At 35.3% G+C, this 26039-nt stretch overlaps 3 protein-coding genes across 3 annotated transcripts; 2 read left to right on the top strand and 1 right to left on the bottom strand.

The window, feature by feature from the left end:
* Positions 1-437: 437 nt before the first annotated feature.
* LOC147076750 (uncharacterized) lies at positions 438-3984 on the top strand. Its single transcript, XM_085940426.1, has 2 exons — positions 438-1253; positions 2644-3984. Exons 1-2 carry the CDS (start codon positions 906-908, stop codon positions 3136-3138), a joined length of 843 nt encoding a protein of 280 aa, XP_085796552.1. The 5' UTR covers positions 438-905; the 3' UTR covers positions 3139-3984.
* A 3451-nt stretch (positions 3985-7435) lies between these two features.
* On the bottom strand, positions 7436-12990 carry LOC147076751 (uncharacterized). Its single transcript, XM_085940457.1, has 3 exons — positions 12587-12990; positions 8088-9184; positions 7436-7970 (listed from the first exon to the last, which is right to left on the bottom strand). The coding sequence occupies exons 1-2, from the start codon at positions 12935-12937 to the stop codon at positions 8699-8701; spliced, it is 837 nt and encodes a 278-aa protein (XP_085796583.1). The 5' UTR covers positions 12938-12990; the 3' UTR covers positions 7436-7970; positions 8088-8698.
* Positions 12991-15092: 2102 nt separating this feature from the next.
* LOC147076752 (uncharacterized) lies at positions 15093-23710 on the top strand. The gene is made up of 4 exons (XM_085941342.1): positions 15093-15230; positions 18591-18842; positions 20305-20852; positions 22936-23710. The coding sequence occupies exons 2-4, from the start codon at positions 18641-18643 to the stop codon at positions 22936-22938; spliced, it is 753 nt and encodes a 250-aa protein (XP_085797468.1). The 5' UTR covers positions 15093-15230; positions 18591-18640; the 3' UTR covers positions 22939-23710.
* The last annotated feature ends 2329 nt before the right edge of the window (positions 23711-26039 follow it).

The raw sequence follows: 26039 nt of genomic DNA on the forward strand, positions 1-26039 counted from the left end.
ATAGTATTTGTTGAAAAAAATATACCTAGTACGCGTCGTCATCTGTTGAAAATGTATAGAATTTTTGTTTCTCAGAAGAAAAATAACGGAGAATTTGAGAAACTCCGAGACCGCTTTTTATTTAGGTACCTCTTACGACCAAAAATACTTACCGAAGAAATCAAGAAATTTCATTTTAAACCAGTCAAATGATTTTTTTTACGTTTTTTGAGCGATTTTTTTCCCCAAGTTATCGATATCTTATATTGCGAAATTATAGTAGCTACTTTGCACCAATTTATCAAACGGAAATATGGAAATTTTAGTATTTTTTACATATTTTTTCCGATATTCAAAATTATAGTATTTTGGGCGTACTATACCTGTTTTATATCGTACATAGTTCGTGGACCAAAATTATGGTATAAATACTATAACTATAGAACGGTTGGCAACACTGCCCATATTAACTAAACTCTAGTTGACAATCGATTATAGATTCAATACCAAAAATGGATTTAATTAAAGCATTGAAAAGATTTATTATACGGTAACTTTTTATTCCAGACGGAGCATATAAACTTCAAAGAGTTGCAGAGGTGTCACTATAAAACTGACACATTTTCTGTCCTTTTTAATAAAAGTTATACTTATGGATTTTATTCACATATTCAACGGTTAAAAAATATATAAAAATGTATATTGAACTGATTATAAAAATTATTTTTTTACAAACAATAAAGCCTAAAACAAACTTTTTTGTATTCTGTCACGATTGGAAAACACGTGTCTGTGGACTGGCAAACAAAAAACCGCGGCCATGTTTGTGGGCAAATGTTCCGTGGTGTTTGTTTATTGTTTGACATTCCCAAGAACTAGTTCGACACATTGTCTCCTGTAGTGTTACTGTTTTTTGTTTTTTTACGATGTGGACTGTGCAAACAACGTACAGTTTGATAGAGGATTTGCACAACAATCCGTGTTTGTGGGACGTTGAGTCTTTCGAGTACAAAAGCCGAGCGAAAAAAAACGAAGCTTATTTGGCTCTATCGAAAAAATACGACACGGGTCCGCACGACATAGAGAAGAAAATACAAGCATTGAAAAGTCAATTCCGGCGAGAACAGAAAAAACTGATTGACGCACAAAGAAGCGGATTCCCAAAGAAACCACAATGGTTTGGTTATGAGAATTTGTTGTTTTTACTTCAAAGCTACACGTCAAAAGAAGGACATCCTACAGACGAGGATATCGAAGACAACGCCGAAGAAGACGTAAGTACTTACTTAAATAATATAAAGTAACCTTTATCTTTTGTATATAATACAGTATGTTCTCAAATTAACAAATCCTATTTTTCGACGTCGTAAAATATCCAAATAACGTAGAGTTGCCATTTACCTGACACAGTGTTGCCATTTTAAACACTATTTTAATACATTTTGACAAAAAAATGTTATAAGTATCCCTTTAGAATCAGATTGGTAACCTTTTTGACGTAGGTATAACCAGTGGCGACTCGTGGATATTATATCTAGGGGTGCTGCGGTTGATTAAAAATAAAAAAAAAAATGTTTTTTTTTATTATATTGTACTATTAACATCTCAATTAAATATTATAGGTAGGTATGTGTGTTTTATTTCATAATAAATTTAATTATTCTGTCTTTTTTTCTTGAAAAAGGGTCTTTCACCTTTTACTTGCTCTCGACAGCTGTCCCGCACGCAACACGAAAAAATGTTGCCAGAATTGCAGTACCAGACTAAGCTCCTAGCTGCGAGCCCCGCTCCCCGCGCCCCTCATTCCCCCATTCAAGCATATTCCATTGAAAACGTTACTGCATAAAATCATGCGATGCGTCACTTTCTGTTATTAGTATCGCGGTGTAGGATAATTATTGGATGTATCGGTGCGCGGGCGAGCTTAACACGCTTAAATAATATTGATATTTCCATATAATATATATAAATTTGTTGTAATATTACATTTTTTCTCAATTTGCTTGGGGTGCTGCAGTTCTGCGTATAACTACAGTGCGTATAACTACAATGAATTTGGACTATAAACATGGGTCTTATGACATTGAGCTACTTTACAAGCTACAAGCCAGCGAATTTACAATCTGCTTCTAAACTTGTCCAGTGTCATCATCGAACTAGGTAATAAGTAGATTGTAAACAATCTACAATATCTACACTCTGATAAATCCACCAGGCCAAAGCATTATAAATTGTGGAAATAGGTAATTTAAAGCAAAAACACATTCAATTATGCGTCAATTACATTGAGAAACTTTACGAGCTGTTTGTTGGCGAATTTAAAAACTGGCGATCCATCAACTGCGATTGTGATGATGACACATAAAACTTTCCTTTCGCTGAGAAGCCAACAAACTAGCGACTATTTTGACAGAACGTAGTTCATTGTTTACCGGGAGGTCGCTATTACGCTCTACTGCGCAGACGCAGTAGCCCCACACCCCGGCGTGTAGCGTGTAAAGTTGAACGGCTTTCAACTTTTCTCGGTAGATTGTTTATAATCTGCTTGTTAGCTTGTTCGATGATGACACTGGGCGACTTTACAGGCAGATTGTAAATTCGCCAACAAGCAGCTCGTAAAGTAGCTCAATGGCATTGACGCTTTAATCATTTTTTTGTTCGCAGAAAACGGATGAATATGTCATAGAAGAGATCTTAATGCAGAACGATGAGGATCGACCTATCGTCAAGGACACAAGTAATAATACCTCTAAATCAATACGCAGAAGATACCGTTTTCCACTAAAAAGATTGAAGATGAGACATGGCGACTCTGACAATATGGGACCGGTCAAAATTATGAAAACATTACCCGAAAAAGTATCTCAGCGTGACGAATTCGTTGTCTATGGGGAGTATATCGGAAATAAACTTAAAACCTGTGGCAGATCCAGGTTGGAAATAGCTATCGCCCAGAACAAGATTGATAACATCTGCTTTAAACTGACAATGGGTGGGTATGGCCAACCTCACCCGACATATATACAATCCAACCCTGGCTCATCTCCATCGATGACGTTACCTTTGGACGTGCAACTGAATGCCCCTGCTGCAAGGAAGTCATCTCCTGTAGTATCTTCAAATTCTAACGATGATAAAAAGCATTATGTTCATATTTAAGAAAGTCGCTCTACAATAGCTAGATATATTCATACCCTGGAATGGATTTATATATTAAATCCGATAAACACGCTTGTCGGTGGTTTATGGCTGGTATTAGGCTATCACGCCCACGGTGGCCGCGCGGCTTAAGCGTCGGCCTATAGCATTGTGGGCTCCAGGTTCGATTCCTGGGTCTGGCAAGTACACATATTGCTTTTCAATTTGTGTGTGTCAGATTATGGACATAATAGGTTGAGCAAGTGGCTGACATCCATTTCTCGTAAAAAACAAAATCTGTCAATACAAACCTCTACTCTGTGGAGGCCCATATGATCCTATTAGGATCGGATATGGTCGAAAGAAAGAAGAAAATTAGATATTTGTAGATCTTTGACAAATGTGCTTTATTATTTTCAATTTTTGACCATGTCCGTTCCTAATAAGATCATAATATGGGTTTCCATATCATGGAGGTTTATATGAACAGATTTCTGTTTTTACGAGAAATGGATGGATGTGGATCTATTGGGTCCATACACTCACTCAAACACAAATTTTAAAACAATATGTGTATTTTCCAAACCCAGGAATCGAACCTGGGATCCACGACGTTATAGGCCTATGCATATGCTGCGCGGCCATATTTTACAAAACTCAAGAGAGAATAATATTGCACTGTAAAACATTTTATAACAGTTTAATATAAGAAATTTTATATAAGAATCTAGCAGATACAGGTTCAAGTCCCGTCGGGCGTCGTATTTTTTTTCTACAACATAATTTTTTCTAGTAGTATGTAGGTATAGCATGAGATGTTTTCAAAGTACGTATATTCAATATAATATAAAATGTTACATTCTTAAATCTTGTGTCTTATTCATTGAATAATAGGTAAGTTTTAAAAAATGACAACGAATGTTCGAAACACTAATGTAAGGTTTTTTTTAGAAACCTGTTCCCTAATGAACTGTCAAAAAATTCTCGGTGTCCACCCGAATTCCGGAGTGGTGTAGGTCATGGATGGGGAGGGCTGACAGGACTTTAGCCTGAGGGCCCGGGCTGTGGGGGGCCCGGCTGGATTAAATTGTTAATGTTGAAACGACAGATCATCGTAATTTGGTTCCCAGGTTATTAAATTTAACACACCCAAAAGGCTGTTCTTTTTTTGACTTAATAAATGTCTATAAATGCTGAAAAAAACTTCACATAGATATGAAGTTGGAAAAGGCAAGATGAATTTCAGGAATTTTTCTGTTAAAACTGGATACACATGTTGCGTTTGCAACCTAAATGATGTTAAAGTACACTCCTTAAATTTATTTTGCAAGAATCCGTCTGAAGCTAATTCCAACAATTGCTCTTCTTCCGCATGCGATATACCTTCTAGCATGGATGTTGTATTAATGCTTGTTGCACCAGGCGCAGCCATAGCCCGGTGCAGCGCGTACCCCCCCTCCCACCAACTCTTCCCGTACCCCAGGGGGTACGCGTACCACACTTTGGGAAACACTGCTGTAGACCAAGCGGGTAGCACAGCCGATGTTATTTGAGTAATGTTTTAGGTGAACATGTCCAGCATGGTCGCTGTTAGTCACTTCCAATCCGCCAGTCGCTGATGACACGTTCAACGGTTTCCGCCACTATGCCTCCAATTTAATAAAAAACTAGAAGAAACTGTACAAATATATCTCCGTGTATTGTGAAAATATGTTAAAATAATTATATGAAGAAGAAAAAGAGCCTATGGGACTAATTTACATTCTCCTCCTTGACCTCCCCGCCAATATTAAATCCTGGGTGCGCGACTGCTTCCGTTGTCCTTCGACGTCCTTATTAGTCGGTTATTTTGTTAGTAATGTATCCATACAACACATTTCTTAGATATTGGACTCATGAAAGGGTGATAAAAATAATGTAAGTATGAAAAAAATGAGGCGGCATTTTTGGCGCTGCTTACAGGCGGCATTTTATCTAGGGACGTCGCTGTTGGAAACTCAGGAGATCTACTGATATTTAATATTATATTAGTCTGATTTAAAAGGTCCTTCTGAGATTATAGCACTAGCACGATTTTAAGCCACTATTATTATAGTTTTTAGCAAGTAAAAGTATTTTTTATTTAAAACACTAGGTATTTAATTTTGTACTTATTTTTATTCCTATTGGTCCAAGAACATTTTCTTATTTTAGCAGCAGTATTGTTTAAAATATTAATTTGCTCCAAAAGTGACTTTGTGGATGATTCTAACATTTCAATTGTGTTTAGGTGAAAATATGTGCTTATACCAGGGGCGGGCAAACTTTTTGGATGGAGGGCCAAATTCAAGATTTCAAAATGAGCGGCGGGCCGCAAGTAAAATACCATTTTAGATATACACTATTTATTATCACGAAAAATAAACATTACAAAAAAAAAATAATGAGAAGAATGAATAATGAATGTAGTTGATATTCTCAAAACTGCTAGTAAATGGGCATCGGAGATATTTGATCGTAAAGAATTTTTATTGAGGTTCATGATCGAAAATGTTTGTTCACATATATAGGTTGATCCAAAAATAACGAACATTTTTCTTGCATACCTACTCTTTAAGTTTGTCGAATTTGTCTGAATTAAGGGCATTGTAAAATTTGAAGATTTCTTCACGACGATGCAATTCTCTTAGATCAGTGTCACACTGCAGATTAATAATCTCAAGTTGTAGCTCTGTCGGTACACTATCAATATCTATTGAAATCGATGTTCAACGTAGAAAATCGTGGTTACATAGTGTGAGACGAGACGCAAGGAATACGTACTGAGATAATACATTTACGAAACAACAAATTCTTCAAATTATGATCTATTATCAATATTTTTTAAAAAACTATAAAAAAGTTATTCGTAATCACAAATACAATTATCGATGGCGGGCCGCGAAAAAATACCCGGCGGGCCACATGCGGCCCGCGGGCCGCAGTTTGCCCTCCCCTGGCTTATACCTAACATATGTAAATATCCAAAAATATTTTAAAATAGGTGCTAACAAATATGGCTTAAATGTTTCAAAATTGTCTGAAACATATACATAGATATTTTTGATATTTTGTTGTGCGGCCACTCAAAAAAATATTTAAATACCAAGAATCCTAAGCCTATTTATGATACACATACAACGTTCAGTCACGTCGCTTTGTTTGCACAGTCGGTCGGCTCACAGGCTTGCCTCGCATCCTGTATACGAATTTTATCACAACTAAAATGCACCCATGAAGAAAAATAGAACTCGAGAACTAGAGAAAAACGAGTTTATAGAAAATTATATATCCCGCATTTATCGTTTTCTTTAGGGTCCTTTGAAAACCGTAGACTCGGGGGTTCACTGTATGCAGTTCGGAAAAGGGGTTTTTTTTTTTTTTTAATAATAACCATACCCTTGCTTTTTCGTACAAGGTGGTATGGGGTTCCCAGCCAAGATATGGAGAATGTCCGTTGAAGTTGTACCGTAGACCTTAATAATTGACAACAGCCATTGCCGACTGAAGAGGAAAGCCGATACATTTCACGACTGGTCCTACCTTTCCGCCCCTCCCGTTCTCTATGGATGACCTGTCACTGTCTATAGATTGCTCAAATAGACACGTCTGTCGTGTTCACTTGTCGGAGTATTCTTAGTTTCAGATTGTTTTAACGTATCTTGGAGTTCATTTGATTTAGTGGTTCTGTGCTATTAATAATTGGAAGTGACGATCAACGCAAGTAAACTTCTTTTGTGTATAATAATATCATAATACACTAGGACGTCTTTGTCAATGTGACAGTCGATTCTAAACGACAATAACTAATAACTTATTTATACTCTTCAGTCATTATAGAATACCAAACTCTGCTTGCAAGTTTTTTTATTATCAATAAATAGTATGGCAGTAGACCACTCGTGGCTTGTGCAAAAAGTTATGCCCAGACTTTACTAATCTAAAGATGGCGGTGCAACAGCGCATTGCGTTGCCCACTTTAGTCATACCACTCATACCTAATAATTATTACAAGATATTATGCCGTGTCCACACTGGCAACCTCATTAAATTTTAAGATAATTATCATAATTGCGTAAGAAATTTTACGATTTTACGTACATAATTTTAACATAATATACGCTGACATGATCCACCGAACGCAGCGTCAGCTATTAACCCTTTTGCCGGAGAAAATGTAGAAGCCAGTCAGCTCGGTATACCTGCGCAGGGCATAGTGGTAACTCAACTTAATACTATAGATAAATCTTATTGGATGGGTGTCTGAACTAGTGGGAATAATTTTATTAATAATCTATTAAAATGAATAGAGATTTATTATGAAAATATATTTATATGGAAAAACAGAGTAAATACAAACAAAACATTACAATAACAGTAGTTGCCTTTCTTTCTTCTATAAACTGAAATAATTATAATAATGTTATCTTAAATCTCTGTTTAAACTTTAAAGTCGTATCATTAAAGCTTTTGGTGGCCATATTTCAAAGTCGCCCATAAGCTATGTCTACATTATTTTCGATCACTTCATCTTCCACTTAACCAACTCAATCATGTTGACGCTTCCCTGTTCATTTCATTTTCATAATATAGGTACGCTCAGTTGCTAGTGTTAATAATACCTAATAAGTTAACCAAAAAATATCTATCGATGGGAACACTAGACAGTCTTCCTTCATTACCTACCTATGTTATTGAATGCCAATTTTAAGGAGCTCTCATGGTGCAGTGCGTAATGCCTTCCACCTAGGAGCTCCGGGTGCGATCCGGTGAGGACACAATATAGTTATGTATTTTTTTCAAAGCCTTTATAATTGTTCAATTACTAACACCATCTTGTATGAAAAAGCAAGGGCATGGTTAGAAAACAATTAATAGTCAGGCAGCCTTCATTATGTTAATGTCAAATTTGTGTTACCCACAAGCTCATGGTTAAACCAGCTAATTCGTACGTTCTCGGCAATCTTCGACACGGTCGTCGAGTGAATCATGCCCAAGAAATATTAATTATTCTAATTCGGTCTCGACTCCATGGAACGACTTAAAATTGACTTTTCACAATGAGGATGATCGTGGCCATGGCCCCCTGAAGTGAGCTCTCAGCCAGAATCTTTAAGTTTACCTAAGGTTAAAGGCAATGTGTCACTCAACAGTAGCGTGCAAATGGTGTTTGAGTAAAATTATTTTTAGCGATTTTTTAATACATCTACTTAAATTGTAGAGTAAGTTGTCAAGTAATTAATACACAACAATATAAAATCGCATCGCACAAGCCATATGTTAAGTTAAAATTCTTGATATTTTTTATTATTAGAGCAAATTTGTGATGTTTTTATCTCACTTATCTGATCAACCGGCCAAGTTCGGCCCCCAGGCTAGAGCCCCCCCCCCCTTGTGGGGGTCATAATCGTGGCACGCGATCGGCCTGAGAATCTCCAAATGTAATTTGAGGTTTGAGGGATGGCACTAGAAGAATATGACGAATTAAATTAGTCCAGAGTACCTTCGAGCGTAAAACCACCCCACGATACATATGAATTTCTGTAGCCGTGTACTGATTTTCTTAAATATGGATATAGCGTTTTTGTCCAGCGTTCGAGTTTGACGAAAATACAGAAGAGGGAGTCGTAACGGCAGGACCACTCAGTGCAACCTCCGAAGTTAATGACATCGAAGGCGATGATGCAGAGTATGCCGGTTGAGTTTGATCATACCCACCCATTGTCAATTTGAAGCATATATTATCAATCTTGTTTTGGGCAATGGCTATTTCCAACCTTGATCTTTCGCAGTTTTTAAGTTTATTTCCAATATATTCTCCATACACGAAGTATTCATCGCGCTGAGGTACTTTTTCAGGTAATGTTTTCACAATTTTGACCGGTCCCCTGTTGTCGGAGTCGTGATTTTTCATCATAAATCTTTTTAGTGGCATACGAAATTTTCTGCGTATTGATTTGGTTGCAACGTACCTACTGTTATCTCTAACGATAGGCACATCTTCACTTTTATCCAATACGATTTCTTCCGTGACAAATTCATCCGTTTGCTGTGAACAAAAAACAAAAATTAATTCAATATTTTTAATAATATTCGAGATTTTCATGAAGAGGTCAAACCTATTGACTAAAACACTACGCAATGTCAGTAATTCCGAGCGATCGATAGACACAGACACAAATTTGACTTCAAGATCATGATAATGGATCAGAATAAGGGATGTTTCTCACAATTGGTAAAGCAGGCCATTGAAATCCTTTGAAACCATGAAAATATTAATATGGATGATGAGTTACGGTTAAAATGTCAGGGAAATCCAATATTCGATCCAGTATGTCTGGTCGACACAACCTCAGCCAATCGGATTCTTTTTGTCATTCTTAGAGCGGCGTTCTTATTCATACACTCACACTTCATCATAACATATTTCTTGATAATGGCCTATGCAACGAGCCCGTAACATGGAGGAAAGAAGGAAGAAGTACACGCGGTGAAAACCCAAAAATCTATAGATACTATAAATATTTTTTGTTTATGTTTTAGATTAATTACCTGCTTACATATTTCCATAATATTATCATGAAAATAGGTAAAATATCTGATATACGGGTACAACATTAAGAATCACAGTAAAATACATAGTCCACTTTTACAGGTATAACAATGCTCTTTTATACTACATTTCTCATCATTTTCAGTGGTGTAGTGAAGTCTTTAGCTAAATTCACATAGATTTGATGCATACACATTTTCTGATAGTTCGTAAAGCATTCGGAGCCATTCATTGGTCGGTGTATTGGTTTTAAACGATATGCAGCTAATGAGGTAGTATGGAATGGTTTTCAGCCAATGAGATTTCATATCGGGTGTGCCAAATCGAAGGTGAGTAATGTACGATTTTCGTTTGTAAGAACGTCTCCATGAGAGCAGACGGTGTTCATCAATATTATAGAGATCAGTTTGAACGTACTTTCCTGAAGTAGAAAGACGTCGTAGATATTATTACATTATATTATTATGTCTGAATTTATCTATATGACTATAATTATGTCTATAACGCTTGAGCACGTAAATTTACATGCGAAAAGTTTGCGTCATTGTTGCGCGATTACATAAATATAGCAACCACTTTGCATTCCTTAAGTATATGAATTTCGTTCACACGCTTTCTTATCGGCTTTATCGAAATAGATAGGTATATACCTATCTATATTGGTATTTAAATCGACGCGTTCTTTAACCATGAATATTGTTACCTATCTTATATTGATTTGATAACTATATAAAATAGGCATAGTATTTTTGAGCATATCGATAAGAATGTTGATAGGTGGCACTGCCAGCTAATATTTCTGCGAATGATTCTACTGATCAAATTGTTTTACAATAAATAATATTTCATTAATCGACAAACCAATCCGACAGCGACGATATCGCACCCGGGGAATAATAGTGGCACAACTCGTAACTTGTTATGCAGGAGAGCAGTTTGAATATTTATTTTGGTATGTTACTTTATAACAGCGTGAAGTTGGCACACTTGAGTCATTTCATGTTGAATGTTATCCGCAATAACAATTGCACAACGATCATTGTGCCACTATTTTAAAATGTTATAATATGATATAGACAAAATGCTTTTAAGGCCACCATTATATTTTTAAGAATTATGCCGCTATTTGTGCGGATGGAAATGATAATATCTTGGAACATTTCTGCATACTTTACCCAAAAATGACAGATTGGACTTGTGCCACTATTATTCCCCGGTGCGACATGACCATGAAGAAACTACATTACTTACTAGGTAGGTATATGCATAAAAATTACAATGGGTGGGAATTAATCGCACAATGCAATAATCAAAATTCACAAAAAAAAATAGCTTTAACATTTCGAAAGTTGTTCTCACATATATTAAATGATTTCACAAATAAATAGAGTATGAAATCACATAAAATAGTTTGTTTCACAAAACAAAAATCATAAATCACTCATTGTAAATATAAATTCACTCAATTTTGACAACTGCACACATTTGTAAAATTGTTTTCACCGACAAATAATATATCGCACAAAGAAAAGGTAGAAATTCACAAATGTCAAACTAATAATTGTAGCAGCAATACGATTTATTAGAAGGCAATCGCAAAAATGATGCTTAGGTGTCAATATAATTAATGTTTAACGCAGTAATATAAATATGTGTATAGTCATGCTGCTATCGTTCATATATTATTTGATGTAAATCTACAACCAAAATATAACACCACCTAGGTATATCTTTTTCGGTTCATCTATATAAATTTTTGTAAATGTGGCGCAGATGCCGTCATGAGATTGTATAAGTATCATTTTTGAACTAAACCTAACCTAACCTATTCTAACGTAATATAACCAAATATAACTTAACCTAACCTAACCCAACTTAACCTAACCTAACCCAACCTAACCTGACCTGACCTAACCTAACCTAACCTAATCTAACCTAACCTAAGTTAGGTTAGGTTAGGTTAGGTTGGGTTAGGTTACCTAACCCAACCTAACCTAACCTACCCCAACCTAATATCAGGTACATAATAATATAATCTTAGATTGTGATAATGAAGTATCAAAATCTATAAGCATTTCAAATTTTAAATTAACAATTATTGGATCGAAAAACCTATGTGCCGACAGAAAAAGGTATTTATTATAATTTTCTACTGGAATAAACTGTTTGCGTAAAAAAATCATAAAAGCTCATGACGGCATCTGCGGCACAATTACCTAAGTTTTAATTAACGTCACTTTCTAAATAGGTATTTATAGTATTATTTGAATCTGAAAGTAGGTACCTAATACACACTTATGTTTTGCCAAAATATTGTTTAAAATCATTAAACCTAATTTTCATAGTGTTTGTATTCTTTTACGATTAATTAGTTACAATAGTATATTGATACGTGAAGACTACTTTTCCCTTAGTGCAAATCGATCATTTGAGTGCTTTAGTTGATTTGTGAATATCATCCATTTCCGATGTGACGAACATCTTTTTAAATGTTGTCAGCGCTTTGTGAAAACAGTCTATTCAATTGTGTGAATATATATTCCCCAATTACAATGATATCTGATATTAATAATTATCACTCAATATAGTTTTAAGGTTTTTCGGCAATAATTATTAATGATAGGCCTATTATTAAACACGTAACAGTCTTTCAACCTACCTACCTAATCCAGGAAAGAAATTCATTGTACAGAGTTTTTGTAAAATGAATTTAAAATATAGCAACACTAAGTCCACAAATCAGGATAATAATATTTGATAACATAGCAACCCTAATACGTGTCAAATGTAAACAAATGCTCGATGTATTATATTTATCTATGATTGTATACATTAATTTGATTATCTATTTCTCGAAACAGAATATAGGTATAATTGGCAGAAAATGACAGTACTTACTTCAGTGTCATCTTCGACTTCTATATCTTCATCTGTTTGAAGACTCCCTTTTGACGTATAGCCTTGGAGTAAAAACAACAAATTCTCATAACCAAACCATTGTGGTTTTTTTGGAAACAAACCGGCTCGTCTAGCTTCAATCAGCTTTTTCTGTTCCCGTCTGAATTGATTCTTCAAAGATTGTATCTTCTTCTCAATGTCATGTGGATCAGCTTCATATTTAAGCGATATAGCCGCGTATGCCTCATTCTTTTTGGCTCGGCTCTTATAATCGGGACACTCCAAGTCCCACAAACATGGATTTTCGTGCAAATCCTTTATTAAACAGTATGTTGTTTGCACAGTCCACATCGTAATTAAATGCTAAGACAACACTACTAGAAACAACGTGTCGTACAACTAACTTCCCGTGTGAGACTGAAAGAGTAAACATTTGCCCACAAACATGGCCGCACTCGGTTGTTTGCCAGTGCAAAATCACGTGTTTTCCAACCGCGACTTAACACAAAAAAACATGTATTAAATTTATATAAAAAATCACGTAATGTTTTTATACAAATGTTTTTAAACAGTTTTTATACATTTGCTTATTTGTTTGCGATCAGATGTATTTATTTTGCTCTTTATCAGGGCCGTTAGAACCCTCAAACCCAAAATTTCATTAACAAATCAACATGCTTACCTTTTATAGCTGTGTATATTACAATGAATACTTTATTTAAATTTGTAAATACACCAAATAAAAAACTAGATAATGCCACGATTCGTAGGTGTAGTGTTGCAGACTGTAGTGGAACTATTTAACCTTGGAATTGCGCAGATTGCGATTTGTTCTACTGCGCACGAATTACGTAAACAAATTTAATTATTATTGTTACCTTTATTATTTCCGACTTCTCTTGACTACATATTGAAGCCGATTGCATAGTTTTGTCTCTCACGGAGTCATTTACGTTAAGTATATTTAAAGTCAAAACTATCGAACTTTGCGCTTATGTGGTAGGTAGGTATGTTTATAGTAAAAAAACATTTGGGGTCGTCCATGTACGACTTTTGTAACTAGTATTTGACTCCGCCGCCCCCCCCCCCATTGTCGCAAAAAAATCGTTTTTCCATTTCACTCATTAAAATGTTCGATTCGGTTCAGTATAATATTTTGCTGGTTTTGTAATATTCTCACAGTAATATTTCACATTATTTATATCAGTCACTATTGTCCTACCATTAGAGCGTGACGTCATATATGGATGACCCCTTAAGTATAGTCTAGATATATATAATAATTTATTATATCAATGTTATAGGAAAACAGTTTTGATAGGTACAATTTTCGAGCAGTTTGTAGGTATACCTACAACGTGCATTTGCTCACGAACCAATGTAGGTATTTTGGTTTGCACTTGGCATAAAAAAATGCCAAGCGTAATTTAGGTAAGTACATACCTAATATGTCAACATAGCGTGTGTCAAGAAGTGTCCGTTTTTGATATTATTACATACGAATTAAAAACTCAAATATTATATTATATAAAAGCGACCGTTTCTGATACTTTTGGTGGATTTTTTACGTGTCGGTAGCTGGTACTAGTAATCAAATAAAATATGAATTTAGTGGGAGGTGGCGTTTGTCTGACTTTCATACCAAGGTACTCAAATAAAATACATTATAGGATGAAAACCTAGATTATTACAAAATTTTAAATAAAACAATGGAACTTCCGGAATATCGACTTTTTCATGGGTACTCTCTAACTCTCTAGATCCGTCATCAAGACTCCCCTTATCGGTTCCAAAATAATTAATGAGGGTTCGGTTCCAGTTCCATTTCCAACACTGGCCCCTGCAAAAATACTCTTTAAACGAGACAGGCCATTGCCGACTCAAGTTGAAACCCGATACATTCACAACGACTGGTCCTACTTTTTCCGCCCCTCCCGTTGTTGTCGATGGATGACCTGTCATTGTTCTATAGAGTGCTCATACTGACGCGTCTGTCGTCTTCACACAGGGAATGGTTTGATTTGAATAGATAAGTCACAGATAATTTAATAATACACTAGCATTAACACAGCTTCTACAAATGTAATGCATAGATCAATGCTAGATATTTTTTGGAAATCGATATTACCGCCGGTTTTTGTGTGAAGGACTAGTCTGACTTTGACAGCAGCTGATGAATAACAGGAATGTATATTATTTATTAATAACACTGATAGTTAATATATTTGATGTGAAAATTTTTTATAATTCAATTTGAAACGAGAAAAGGGCGAATCAATATGTCAAGCAATCTGGGATCTTATTTTGACAGCTGAAAAGTGGACCACTCGTTACTTGTGCAAAAAGTTATCCTCAGGCCGTATTATTCTAAAGATGGCGGTGGACAGGCATATAGAACCGTTTCTGTTTATTTATAAATCACCTAGCAACCATCACCACAACAAACGAATGAGACAGAACTTGTCATGACAACGCGCTTGCGTGATAGTCACACACAAGACAGTAGGTAGTGACGTGGCATCACGTGATATTATTAGGTAGGTACCTAGTTGCTTGTAATTTACGTATCTTGATAGCAAACTAAAGTTTTAATTAATTATTAGGTACCTACCTATATTATTATCACGGCAGCCATTGCAATAAGGTAAACAATCTACCTAATAATAGTATAATATTATTCTTAATCAAAACCACACCCCTTAGTTTTAAAGACACGCTGATTTCCTTCTTTCATTAGATACCTAGATAACAATATTATTTTCAAGTCGATCTACTTATTACAACGTTTTTCTTAGCTCGTATTCTTATTTGTCCGGTGGTTCATAGTCCGGTACGAATCTTGCAATCGATTGTTAACTAACTTTCCGACTAGTTAGACATTTGAAACTTTTAGAATAGGTATATCAGAACACGATCCCAATGCATTTTTAAAATACTTTTAGCCATCTTTAAGTAGAATTGAATTCATTTTCAGTTAATTATGTTTTGTATGAAAAGTTATTTCGACACCATTATTGGTTGCTAGGGTCCTAGCAACTAAATTATTAATAATATATACGTGCGTTACTATGGAAATCAATATGACATGTCAAGTACAAATTTTTTTGATCGTTCAAGCTAGTCAAGTCAAGTTTATAATATGATTCAACAGAAAATTTAAAAACGTAGTAAGTAGGTTAGTATATAAAAAGTTCTTTTTATCTTGTAATTATTTTAAATCATCACTAGAAGACCGACACGTGAGGCTCCGCTGCATAGTGCGCGCTAGGTACTAGGTACAATTTAGTTCAATCGTACGGATATAATTATTAATGATTGTTTGAATGAATAACGTATCAGTGAAGATACCGTACCTACTCTGTATCGTATTTATGGCCGTGGATTTTGAATACACCAGGGCTCGAAATGACCGGGGCGCCGTTCCGGTTCGTAAAGTCGATAAAATTATCGCTCCGTCTCGTGGAAAAAAATAATTTGACCCTCTCACCTAGATAGACCATATGTAATATAATAACAAAAAACCTAATACACTTATTTTTATTAAATACTTAGGAAGGTACAAATAAAATTTGATAATTATCATGGTAATATCTTCAAAAAATTGTCGAGGGCTTCGGTTCATAAACTTTTTCATTTCGAGCGCTGCCTAAAAACAAACAAACCGATCCTAACCTAACACAACCTCAAAATGAAAGGTTTTGATTTGGGTTTTAGGGTGTTTAGTCTCTGATATTTTTAATACGTACGCATAATGTTGAAAGCTGGACTCAGATACATAATCAGAAGTCAAAGTTTGTCACGTAAACGAAACATGTATTGAATATTTGATGACAGTCGGAGCACTTAGGTCTGTGGCGACTGACTTTCACGTTTTTTTTTCTTATTACCAAATTGTTCTGTGTTTTCAACGAATGGGGTCCGGAGATTTCGTGACGATGAGTTGGTTGCAGGGCTCGAAATGCACCGGAGCGCCGTTCCGGTTCATAAAATCCCTGAAACTATCGCACCGTCTCGTGGAAAAATTATTTTGCCCGTCTGAGTTAGATTGGCCATATTATAACAAAAAAATCTAACACACTTATTTTTATAAAATACTCTACACATAAAAATATTAATGTTTTCGTAAAATTATCAGCTAGTGCTCTGGTTCGTAAAATTTTCCATTTCGAGAGCTGGGTAGTTGTAAGAAATACTGAAATTTTCTGACGTCATTGGGGTCCCTTAACTACTGGAATTATTAAATCAATATAGGTACTTATTTACCTATCCTCTTGTGGGCAATAATCGACTAGAACGAAAATAATGCAAACTTGGAGCTAATTATATAAAGAATTAATAATTAATATGTATAATAGGTAGGTACGTGATCTAAAATAACGTTAAAATAAAGTCACTCGAGAATATTGCAACATCTAGAAGTTGAGATTTGTTCTTGCAAAATTCAAAATGGTCGGATTTGCAGTTATACGTATGCAGTTCATCGTGGGACACTTATTCGTGCGCCGCAGTACGTGAAACATGAGTTCGTATAACATTATCAAATGACGAGTTCTTCGTTGAACATTTCACCGTGGAATGCATTTGTACGTATCTTACAAAATGCGATAGTTTGCAAATTGTACTGTTCCAATTAGATTAACCCTAACCTAACCTAGTAAAAATATCTCATAAAATTCGCCACGTGTTGTAGCATACGTACAAATATACTCCACGGTGAAATGTTCAACGAAGAACTCGTCATTTGATTAAAATGTTACACGAACTCATGTTTCACGTACTGCGGCGCACGAATAAGTGTCCGGCGGTGAACTGTTTACGTACATATTTCCGGATACGCGGATTTGCAGTGATCCTGTGATATCGCACAACATTGTGATTATTGTGCTGATATATCAATACCCAAGTGTTAATATTTAGTTTTAAATACAAGCTATAAAATTTTAAATCGTTTCCATTAGGTATATATTTTGGTGTGCATTGCGTAATTTAAGACGGTACTTCAGTGAAACGGCAAATAATTTTCAACTATAGGTGCGATGAAATTTTGGAGAGCGAAAGTCAAGCTGTGAACACGTCAATTTGTTTTGTGATGGCGACGGGGGAATTAATTCTTAAATCGTGTAAAGATCACTAAAAAACGTTACCTATTTACTTGAAAAGAAAACATATCAATGAAAATATTATTATTAGTAGTAATAGAACAATAAACATAACATTAAATGGACGCATGTTGACTTTTTATGACAAATTATGTTTTGTTTTGCACGCGTCATTTGCACAATCGTCGCGTTGGGTAGTCACGATAGTTTTAGACTTCGTTTAAATTCGTTTTAACTATATCGTCTAAGACGGAAGAGTTGGCAACCCTACTTGTGATTTATCGACGTTTTTAATATTCTCACGCTTCGACAATTATTATTCCCGATTTGATTTTCGAGAATTCGAGAAATTTCCTGAGATAAGATTTTAGTGAATTTTCGATTTAAAAAATCCGCCCAGCAGACTGAAGTAGACACTTCCGGGAAAAATATCACAGGCGAATTCAACAAAGTTAGAAGCTTTTTGGACAAAATATTAAATATGTTTCGATAGATCGGTATTAGCTGGACTACACTAACGCTTCTCCCGAATCTCATTTTATATAATTTCTCGAATTCTCATTAACTGATTTCCTCGAAAATGAGAATCTCGAAATTTCTGAAACAAGTCTCGTTTCACGAGAATAAACTGTTCTTATTATTTATCGAAAATTTTATTAAAATTGAAAAATAAGGAAAAATAATTATTTTCTTGATTTTTCGTACTTACTTAACTTTAATCTTTTATAAAAACAATTCATCCAGAATCAAACTTAATACGTTTTAGACCTACAGACGATAGACCTACATAATATTTTATTTCCAAAAATTTTCGCCATATTTTTGTTTTTGTTATGGTTGCTGCATTATTCAATGAGGACGATTTCCTTCATGTTAAAGCTAATTTAATTATCTTTGTCTTACAGTTACTACAATAATAACAGAGAAATCTAAAACGGAGCGGTATTCTTCTTAAATGTACGTACTCAAGCATAATCTAAAAGCTGACCGTACTGACAGCACAGGAATGGTCTCCGAAAGTAGAGCCTTCGCGGTGAGATTGCTCAGGTGTGTGGAGAAGAGACCTTGCCTATGGAATCCGTCATTTATCGACTACAGCAGAAGAGAAAAGTGCGAGGAGGCCTGGGAGGAAATATCAAAGATGCTTGGAAAATCAGGTAGGCTGAGGCAGGTTGTTATAATCCTGACATTTAGGATAATTCCGGAAATAGATACAAGTTCAACGATCTACGGCACGTATTTTCTTATAGGTATTACAGGAATTAGAATTTTTCCAATATTGTGAGATGTTAATTTTTAAAACCGCCGCACCTCAAGTTATAATTAATTATTGTTTCATTTTCTGGAAGTACCTGGAGTCTGAGATTCTGGAAGTAGGTGGAGGTATTTTTTTAATGTTAAGTTTCGGGTGATTTCGGAAACCGACATAGGTACGTTCAGAAATCTTCGGCATGTTACCGCGAGTTTTTCCAGTATTTCGAGACATTTTGTTATCCAAACTACCGCACCTCAAGTTATAATTGTTGGATTGGACTGACGCATTTCCTTTTATACGTAGGTAAATTTGAGTTATTTATTATTATTATTATTAAGTATAATATTAGGAACTCGCTATTGAATATTTTACTGTCAATGTGGGATGTAAGGTTTTTTCTCATATGAATCGTGGCAACATATAGGTAGAGTTGGGTATTTACCGAGAAAATCTCAGTCTCGAGATTCGGGATTTCCAAAAAAGAATTCTCGAGATTGCGGGAGATTTAAAAAAAACCTGTAAAAATCCTATAATCTGTGTAAAAACAGACAAATTCCAAAAAATATGATTTTTTTTATTTATGTACGAAGATAAGTAAACAAAATAGAAGTAGGAAAACAAAAATAATTTAAAACACTACTTATTAAAATAGAATATCAAAAAACACAGACTGTCAATCGCTGCGTCTGACAATCGCGTACGCTTTTGAGACACAAAATACCCTGATGTTGCAAAAATTTCGTTCATTTTGAGTCAACGTTGGATTAATTGTGTTAAATGCCCCAATCAGTATTTGAACGTTTTGTGTTTTCTGTCCACCTTTTTCATATAGAAAATCGTTTTTACAATCATTATTTGATAATAAAGAAATCCACAATCTCGAGTAAAGATTCTCGGGATCCGGGATTTCCCGAAAAAAATTTCAATTCTCGAAATTCGGGATGGAAAATCTCGAAAATTTCTCGAGAATTCCCGTCGGGAAATTTCCGAAACCCAACTCTACACATGGGCAATATACATTTTTTTATTATTCTACTTTACCGATTTTCATATTATAGTATTTTTGACAATCTTTATAATATATAATTTACAATCATAAATTAATGATATGCAGACCAAAATCATTGCGTCAAGATGTCCATCATTCAGTTTTCCTGTTGTCTTTGTATCCGGTTGATGATGTAGACCCTGGATTTGTTATGAATGAATATTATTTTTTTATTGTTAGGAGATACTAATTTGACAATTTCGAATATGGAATATGTTCAACTTGTATCGGAAAAACTAAATCACCCACATTATAAGAAATTCATATTAGTTTTACAATTTACTGTACAATAATATTAGACCCGCATTATTTTCAGACATCTATGTAAAAGAGAAATGGAAAAACATACGCATTGGATACGTACGCAGCTTGAAACCCATGCGAAGTAACACAGGAGAAATTCTACCGAAGAAAAGGTTCTATCTATTCAACGCCATGAAATTTCTTTTACCCATAGTGCGGAGAAAACAGCAGCTTGCAAACTGCCTCAAAGACGCAGACGAAGACAGTAGTGAAGAAGACGAAGAACCGATTGTAAATATAAAAGTGGAAGACTTTAATATAATCACACCGAGTCCTGAGCCTTCCACTAGCATCCCCGAGTGCAATATCTCAGTGATTGAACCGATGGTAAAAAAGGGAAAACCTGACAGTAACTATGTTAATGAGAATGAAACTATGATTGAAAAGAATGTCAGTTATTCTGATGATAATCTGAGTGAACGAGAGACCAATAGAGCTATGCTGATGTACTTCTTTGAGGGTATTGCACAAGACGTCTTGACGCTAAGTTCGAGGAGTCAGTTGAAGTTTAAACGGAAGCTGTTGGAGATGATAGAAGGGTTGCATGAGGAAGAGGAAGAAGTATGTATTTTTATTTTATTTGTACAACACTTCTTAGCCCGGTTGCATATTATAGAAACTCATTCACAAAACACATGTAACTTAATGTACTGCTGAACATAGCGTCGAGTGCTTGTTTATACATGAAACTGCTTTTTCATTTGTTGCTAATGCTGCATGACGTCACTGTCCCGGCATAATCTCACTTGTGTGGGCGGATGACATTTGCAACGTTGCCGGCAGTCTTGATTTATGACCATATCCAAGTTGACACGATTTTCTATGTGTGACCTGGCTTAGGAAAGCTCATGACCGTGTGTGCAGTCAATTACATGGCACGACAATGAATTAAAATCCAATTCTATTTATTTACATGAAGTGAACGATACAAATTATAAATTTAAGATGTTTACAACACAACGTGACATGGACAAACAAAAAAAAAGACAATATTAACTTTCAGTACATATGACAATACTTAATAGTACCTACCTACAGTAAAACTTTGATTTTCCTGATATAGAGCTTAAAGCTATACCTCAGCTGGGGCACGGTCTAAAACGTCGTGACTACGCGACGCGAAAATTGTGCAAACGGCGCCTGCTGAACGAAATATAATTTGTCATATAAATCCAACACGCATCCATTTAATGTTCTGTTTATTGTTCTATTAGTAACAATAATAATATATTCATTGACATGTTTTCTTTTTCAAGTAAATGGGTAACGTTTTTAGTCATCTTTACACGATTTAAAAATTAATACCCCCGTCGCCATCATGAAACAAATTGACGTATTCACACCTCGACGTTCGCTCTCCGATTGCCAGCAAGTCTAAAATTTCGTCGTGCCTATAGTTGAAAATTATTTGCAGTTTCACTGAAGTATCGTCTTAATGAATTTAAATAAAACTAACCGACAACATCTGTGAACACAAATAAGTATGACTGACAAAGTTTGTTGTGCACTATTTATGTCGAATCTTAACAGCCTATCTCCACCCCTCGCCACAGGTATATATATTGCATTATAATATCTTGTTATTATAATGCAATCGATGAGCTTCTACCACAGCTCATGATACAGGGAAAGAACAGGGACAGAAGCGTAGGTGAAAGGAAATTCTCTTGACAACCTCCGTACATGGCTCAATGTTCAAGGCGCTGGGTATCTGATACAACAGACCCAGGATAGAGAGGTGTACTGCAATTTGGTCGCCAACCTCAGAAGAATAAGATACTACATATTATTTTTACCGGTTCTATGTCTTCAGGGTGTTATCTCGCTCTATGAGCCCGTGATGGGCATGCCGCACATATAAATTTTGCGAGTTATCTCAAATTACTAGTCATTGTCAATTGATTTGCATAATCTAAAAAAATAAACACACAGTGACATCTGTTTATAGTCCGGACTATAACGCCGTGGGTCCCAGGTTCGAATCCTGGGTCTGGCAAGTACACATATTGTTTTTCAATTTGTCGGTTTCAGGGTATGGACCTAATAGGTTGAGCAAGTGGCTGACATCCATTTCTCGTAAAAAACCAAAGCTGTCAATACAAACCTCTACTCTGTGGAGGTCCATATGATCCTATTAGGATCGGACATGGTCGAAAGAAGAAAAAAAGAAGACATCTGTTTGAGTAGTTATGAAACACTAAGCCGAAAATCATCAGTATTACAGTGATTTTAGTAAAAGCTTCGTTCTACATTCAATGTGTGTCGTTAAAAATCTGTGGCCTGTCAGATACTGCCATAGTAAAGTTATATCGAGAGGCATAGAAGAGGTTAATTTAGGAGTTAAATTTATTATATTTATTTACATCGTTTTGAGTATGTGGTTATAAACCAAAACAGCTGCGAACATTATTAAAAACTCAAAATTTCTAAAATCATCTTTTCTTAAGGTTTTGGAGACTGTATCATTTTTACATACTACTAATATAGGAAATTACTTTGGATTTTTATTATATAACTGGGGGTTTAATTTGAATTTAAATCTTGTGTTTCAGTTATTTATATTATTACATATTATTATAATAAAAAATAATTTTGTCAATTTGCATAGATTCGTACCTACATATTACATTTTCTGTCATTCCAGTAATCAGCAAACCGAGTTGATATAATCATGACTGAAGAAAACAGCTAAAGACCTCTTCGTTGGAATGATGGCGCTGAATTACCAGTTTCTGTCATCGTGCGTTTGAAAGAACACCGAGAATTGACTTTGTCATTTTTGACTTTTTATTTTTGCTGCAATGATAAACAAAATAATCAAGACATCATTGCGACATCTGTTATATTTGGGGCCAGACCGGGGACAGGTAACATCAGTGGCTGACAGTTTTAGAGACCTGGAGGTACAGGTTCAAAGAGAGCTAGCTATTCGACCGAGAATGTCCGAATAATAGATAAAAATTAATATTCGTATATCTATAAAATATCCAAAATTTCGTATGATATTTAATGGAAAAATTTTAGGTAAGTCGGTACCTACCTATTTTGTAGATAGACGAATATTTTTTTTACCTAATATATCTAGAATTATGGCTTGCTTTTGGCTGAGCTTAAAATTGAAGTTTTAAAACCAACCAATACAGTCTGCAATCTGTATTCTTGTTCAATGAAAACAAATAGCTAAGTTTAGTGTCCACTAAGTGTTTATGTTGTATCTCCACAGTCAACCTATACCCTATGAGCCTTCGTCACTGGGGAATTATGTCTGGTACCACAGATTACTCAAAATCACTAAAGTTTCTTTGACCCTCTACAGAGCCGAATTGTATTGAAATTTTTGTGGTTTTTAAATGACAACCATAATATTTGGTCATTGATGTAATTCTATTTTTCTTATAATAAAAACATTTTATTTAATTTAGATTGGTGTTTTTAATTGGCTTGGAAACGTTGTTACCAAAAGCAACGACGGTATACTGCGGACAGTGCATAAGTTGGGTTTGGCAATACGCATTTGCATGGCTCCCACAAAGGGGGGGCTGACAGGGCTCTAGCCTAGGGGCCCAGGCTCATTAAGGGCCCGGCGTGGCGAGTCGACCAGATATGTGATATAAACACACATCACAAATAAAATTCTCTCTAATAGTAAAAAAAATTTGCCTGCGGGGCTATTTTTCTTCAATAATGTTTTATTTTAAATTACGTGGTTCTACGATACAAATTTTAATTGTGTATCGTTACTCGACAACTCCATAATTCAAATAGATTTATTAAAATATACGAAACACTAAATAAACACATTAACTTCACTGCGTACACGATTTGGAAAACGCTACTGTATAGCATCACACTGCCTTTATCTTTAGCGATAGGTAGGGGGGCCTGCCAAAGATCCTAGCCTGGGGGCCCGCTTCAGGATATAGAGCCCATGCGCGTTTGATTACATTCTAAAAGGTGTAAAGATTGATGTTAGATCAATACAAAATCTTCGTCATGTGATGACACGGTGTTTCTAAGGTAAACATCATAAGATGTCTGCACATTGAAGGTTGGCACGTAAAATACTTTGGTTGCCATCTACAATCAGCATGAAGACAGGAGCCGAGACCATAAGATTAGGACAAGTTTGAAATGGCAAGAAATACTTAATTATTACATAGTTAAGCAATTAATCTCTTTTGTGATCGAGATATAGCTCCGGGCACTCAATGGAGTGCGATCAAGTGCTACATAGTACCTGTACTGGCCTACAGAATGTGTAACGGACATAAAAATACTGGTGGCTTATATCAGTGTAGGTAGATAGATACGTACTATGAAGATATCCTGGACTGTTTACATTACCAATGAAGAAATTTGTAGACGAATCAATAATATACGAGATCGAATAGGTAGTAACTATCAACTGCAAACAAGTTGCATATTTTGACCATATTTTCCACAATGAGAAGTTAGTATAATATAATTTACTCCAACTCATAATACAGGAAAAGGTAAAGGTAAGCAGAAGCGTGGGTATACGAAAATTTTCTTGGCTATGTAACAGCTATTATAAGTGACTCAAAGTCCAATGCGTTAGGAATCTGATACGACCGGCCCTTTATGAGAAGGTACTGCAAGTTGGTAGCCAACTTTTGGTAGAATATGGCACCAAAAGAAGAAGATTAAATAAGTAGGTATCTAAGTTTAGTGTGTTTTGAAATAATATATTGTATTTTGCGAGAATTATAATTTTAATGCTCTACTTTGCGCTGAAAAAAAATACATTTTCTTGGGTTAGGGACCTACTTTACTGTTATCTGCCAGAAAAAGATTGAATTAAATATTGTAAATAATATAATTATTTAACGGCCCACATGCTCGTCGTAGGTCAAAATTGAGTTTTTATTGTATTTTCAAACCATGATCCTGGACACTCCTTAAACGTTGTAGATAATCTCTATATATATAAAAATCTCGTGTCACGATGTTTGTGGTCGAACTCCTCCGAAATGGCTCGACCGATTTTTATGAATTATTTTATGTATATTTTTTAGGTATGAGAATAGGTCAACAAGTATATTTCATACCGCTAGGTGATTAGGGTATTGAGATCCCCGGGGTTCCAGCGGCTAGCTCAGGTGTCCATCGAACCCCGGATTCACAAAAAAAAAGAAATTCAAACGGTTGGAGTATAAATAAAACACGGTCTTTCGTGTTTTTAACGTGGTCTTCTTATATTTTACATTTTCTTTAAACGTTTACATATTTTGTTTTAACAATAAGTTTCGCAGGTCCCATCCTATCGGAAAGGGGACGCTTACTAATTACTTTTTTCTTTTTCAAACTTCGCGTACCCACGCCATTCCAGCAAAAAGGACTCTCGTGATTGGCCAAATTTTATTGCGTGATCTTTGATTCGGCGAATCACGAGCCTGACCCTGGCGCAGGCGCGTCGAAATTTGGACGTTGCCGACAAGCGCGGCAAAATTTATTATATTTAAATACTTATATTAAGTCTTAAAATTGTCGCTTTCATCCATCATCATTTATACTTTTTAAATTAAATTTAATTTATCTTAATTACACCTCCGCCCAATATGTCATTTTCACACACCGGACGAAGGCCCTTACTTATAAATAAAAAATACTTACGTGGTTGAGCAAGGAATCAGATTAGATGTTTTATGAAGCCGTTTCTAGAGGTCAGGGTTACGTTTCGACTTGAGCTACTAAATGATTATTTTACACCGGGAGAAGCCCGCCTGT

This window comes from Rhyacophila brunnea, unplaced genomic scaffold (assembly GCF_057557595.1).
Source record: "Rhyacophila brunnea isolate RB1 unplaced genomic scaffold, BYU_Rbru_1.0 scaffold_13, whole genome shotgun sequence".
NCBI classification, from domain to species: domain Eukaryota; kingdom Metazoa; phylum Arthropoda; class Insecta; order Trichoptera; family Rhyacophilidae; genus Rhyacophila; species Rhyacophila brunnea.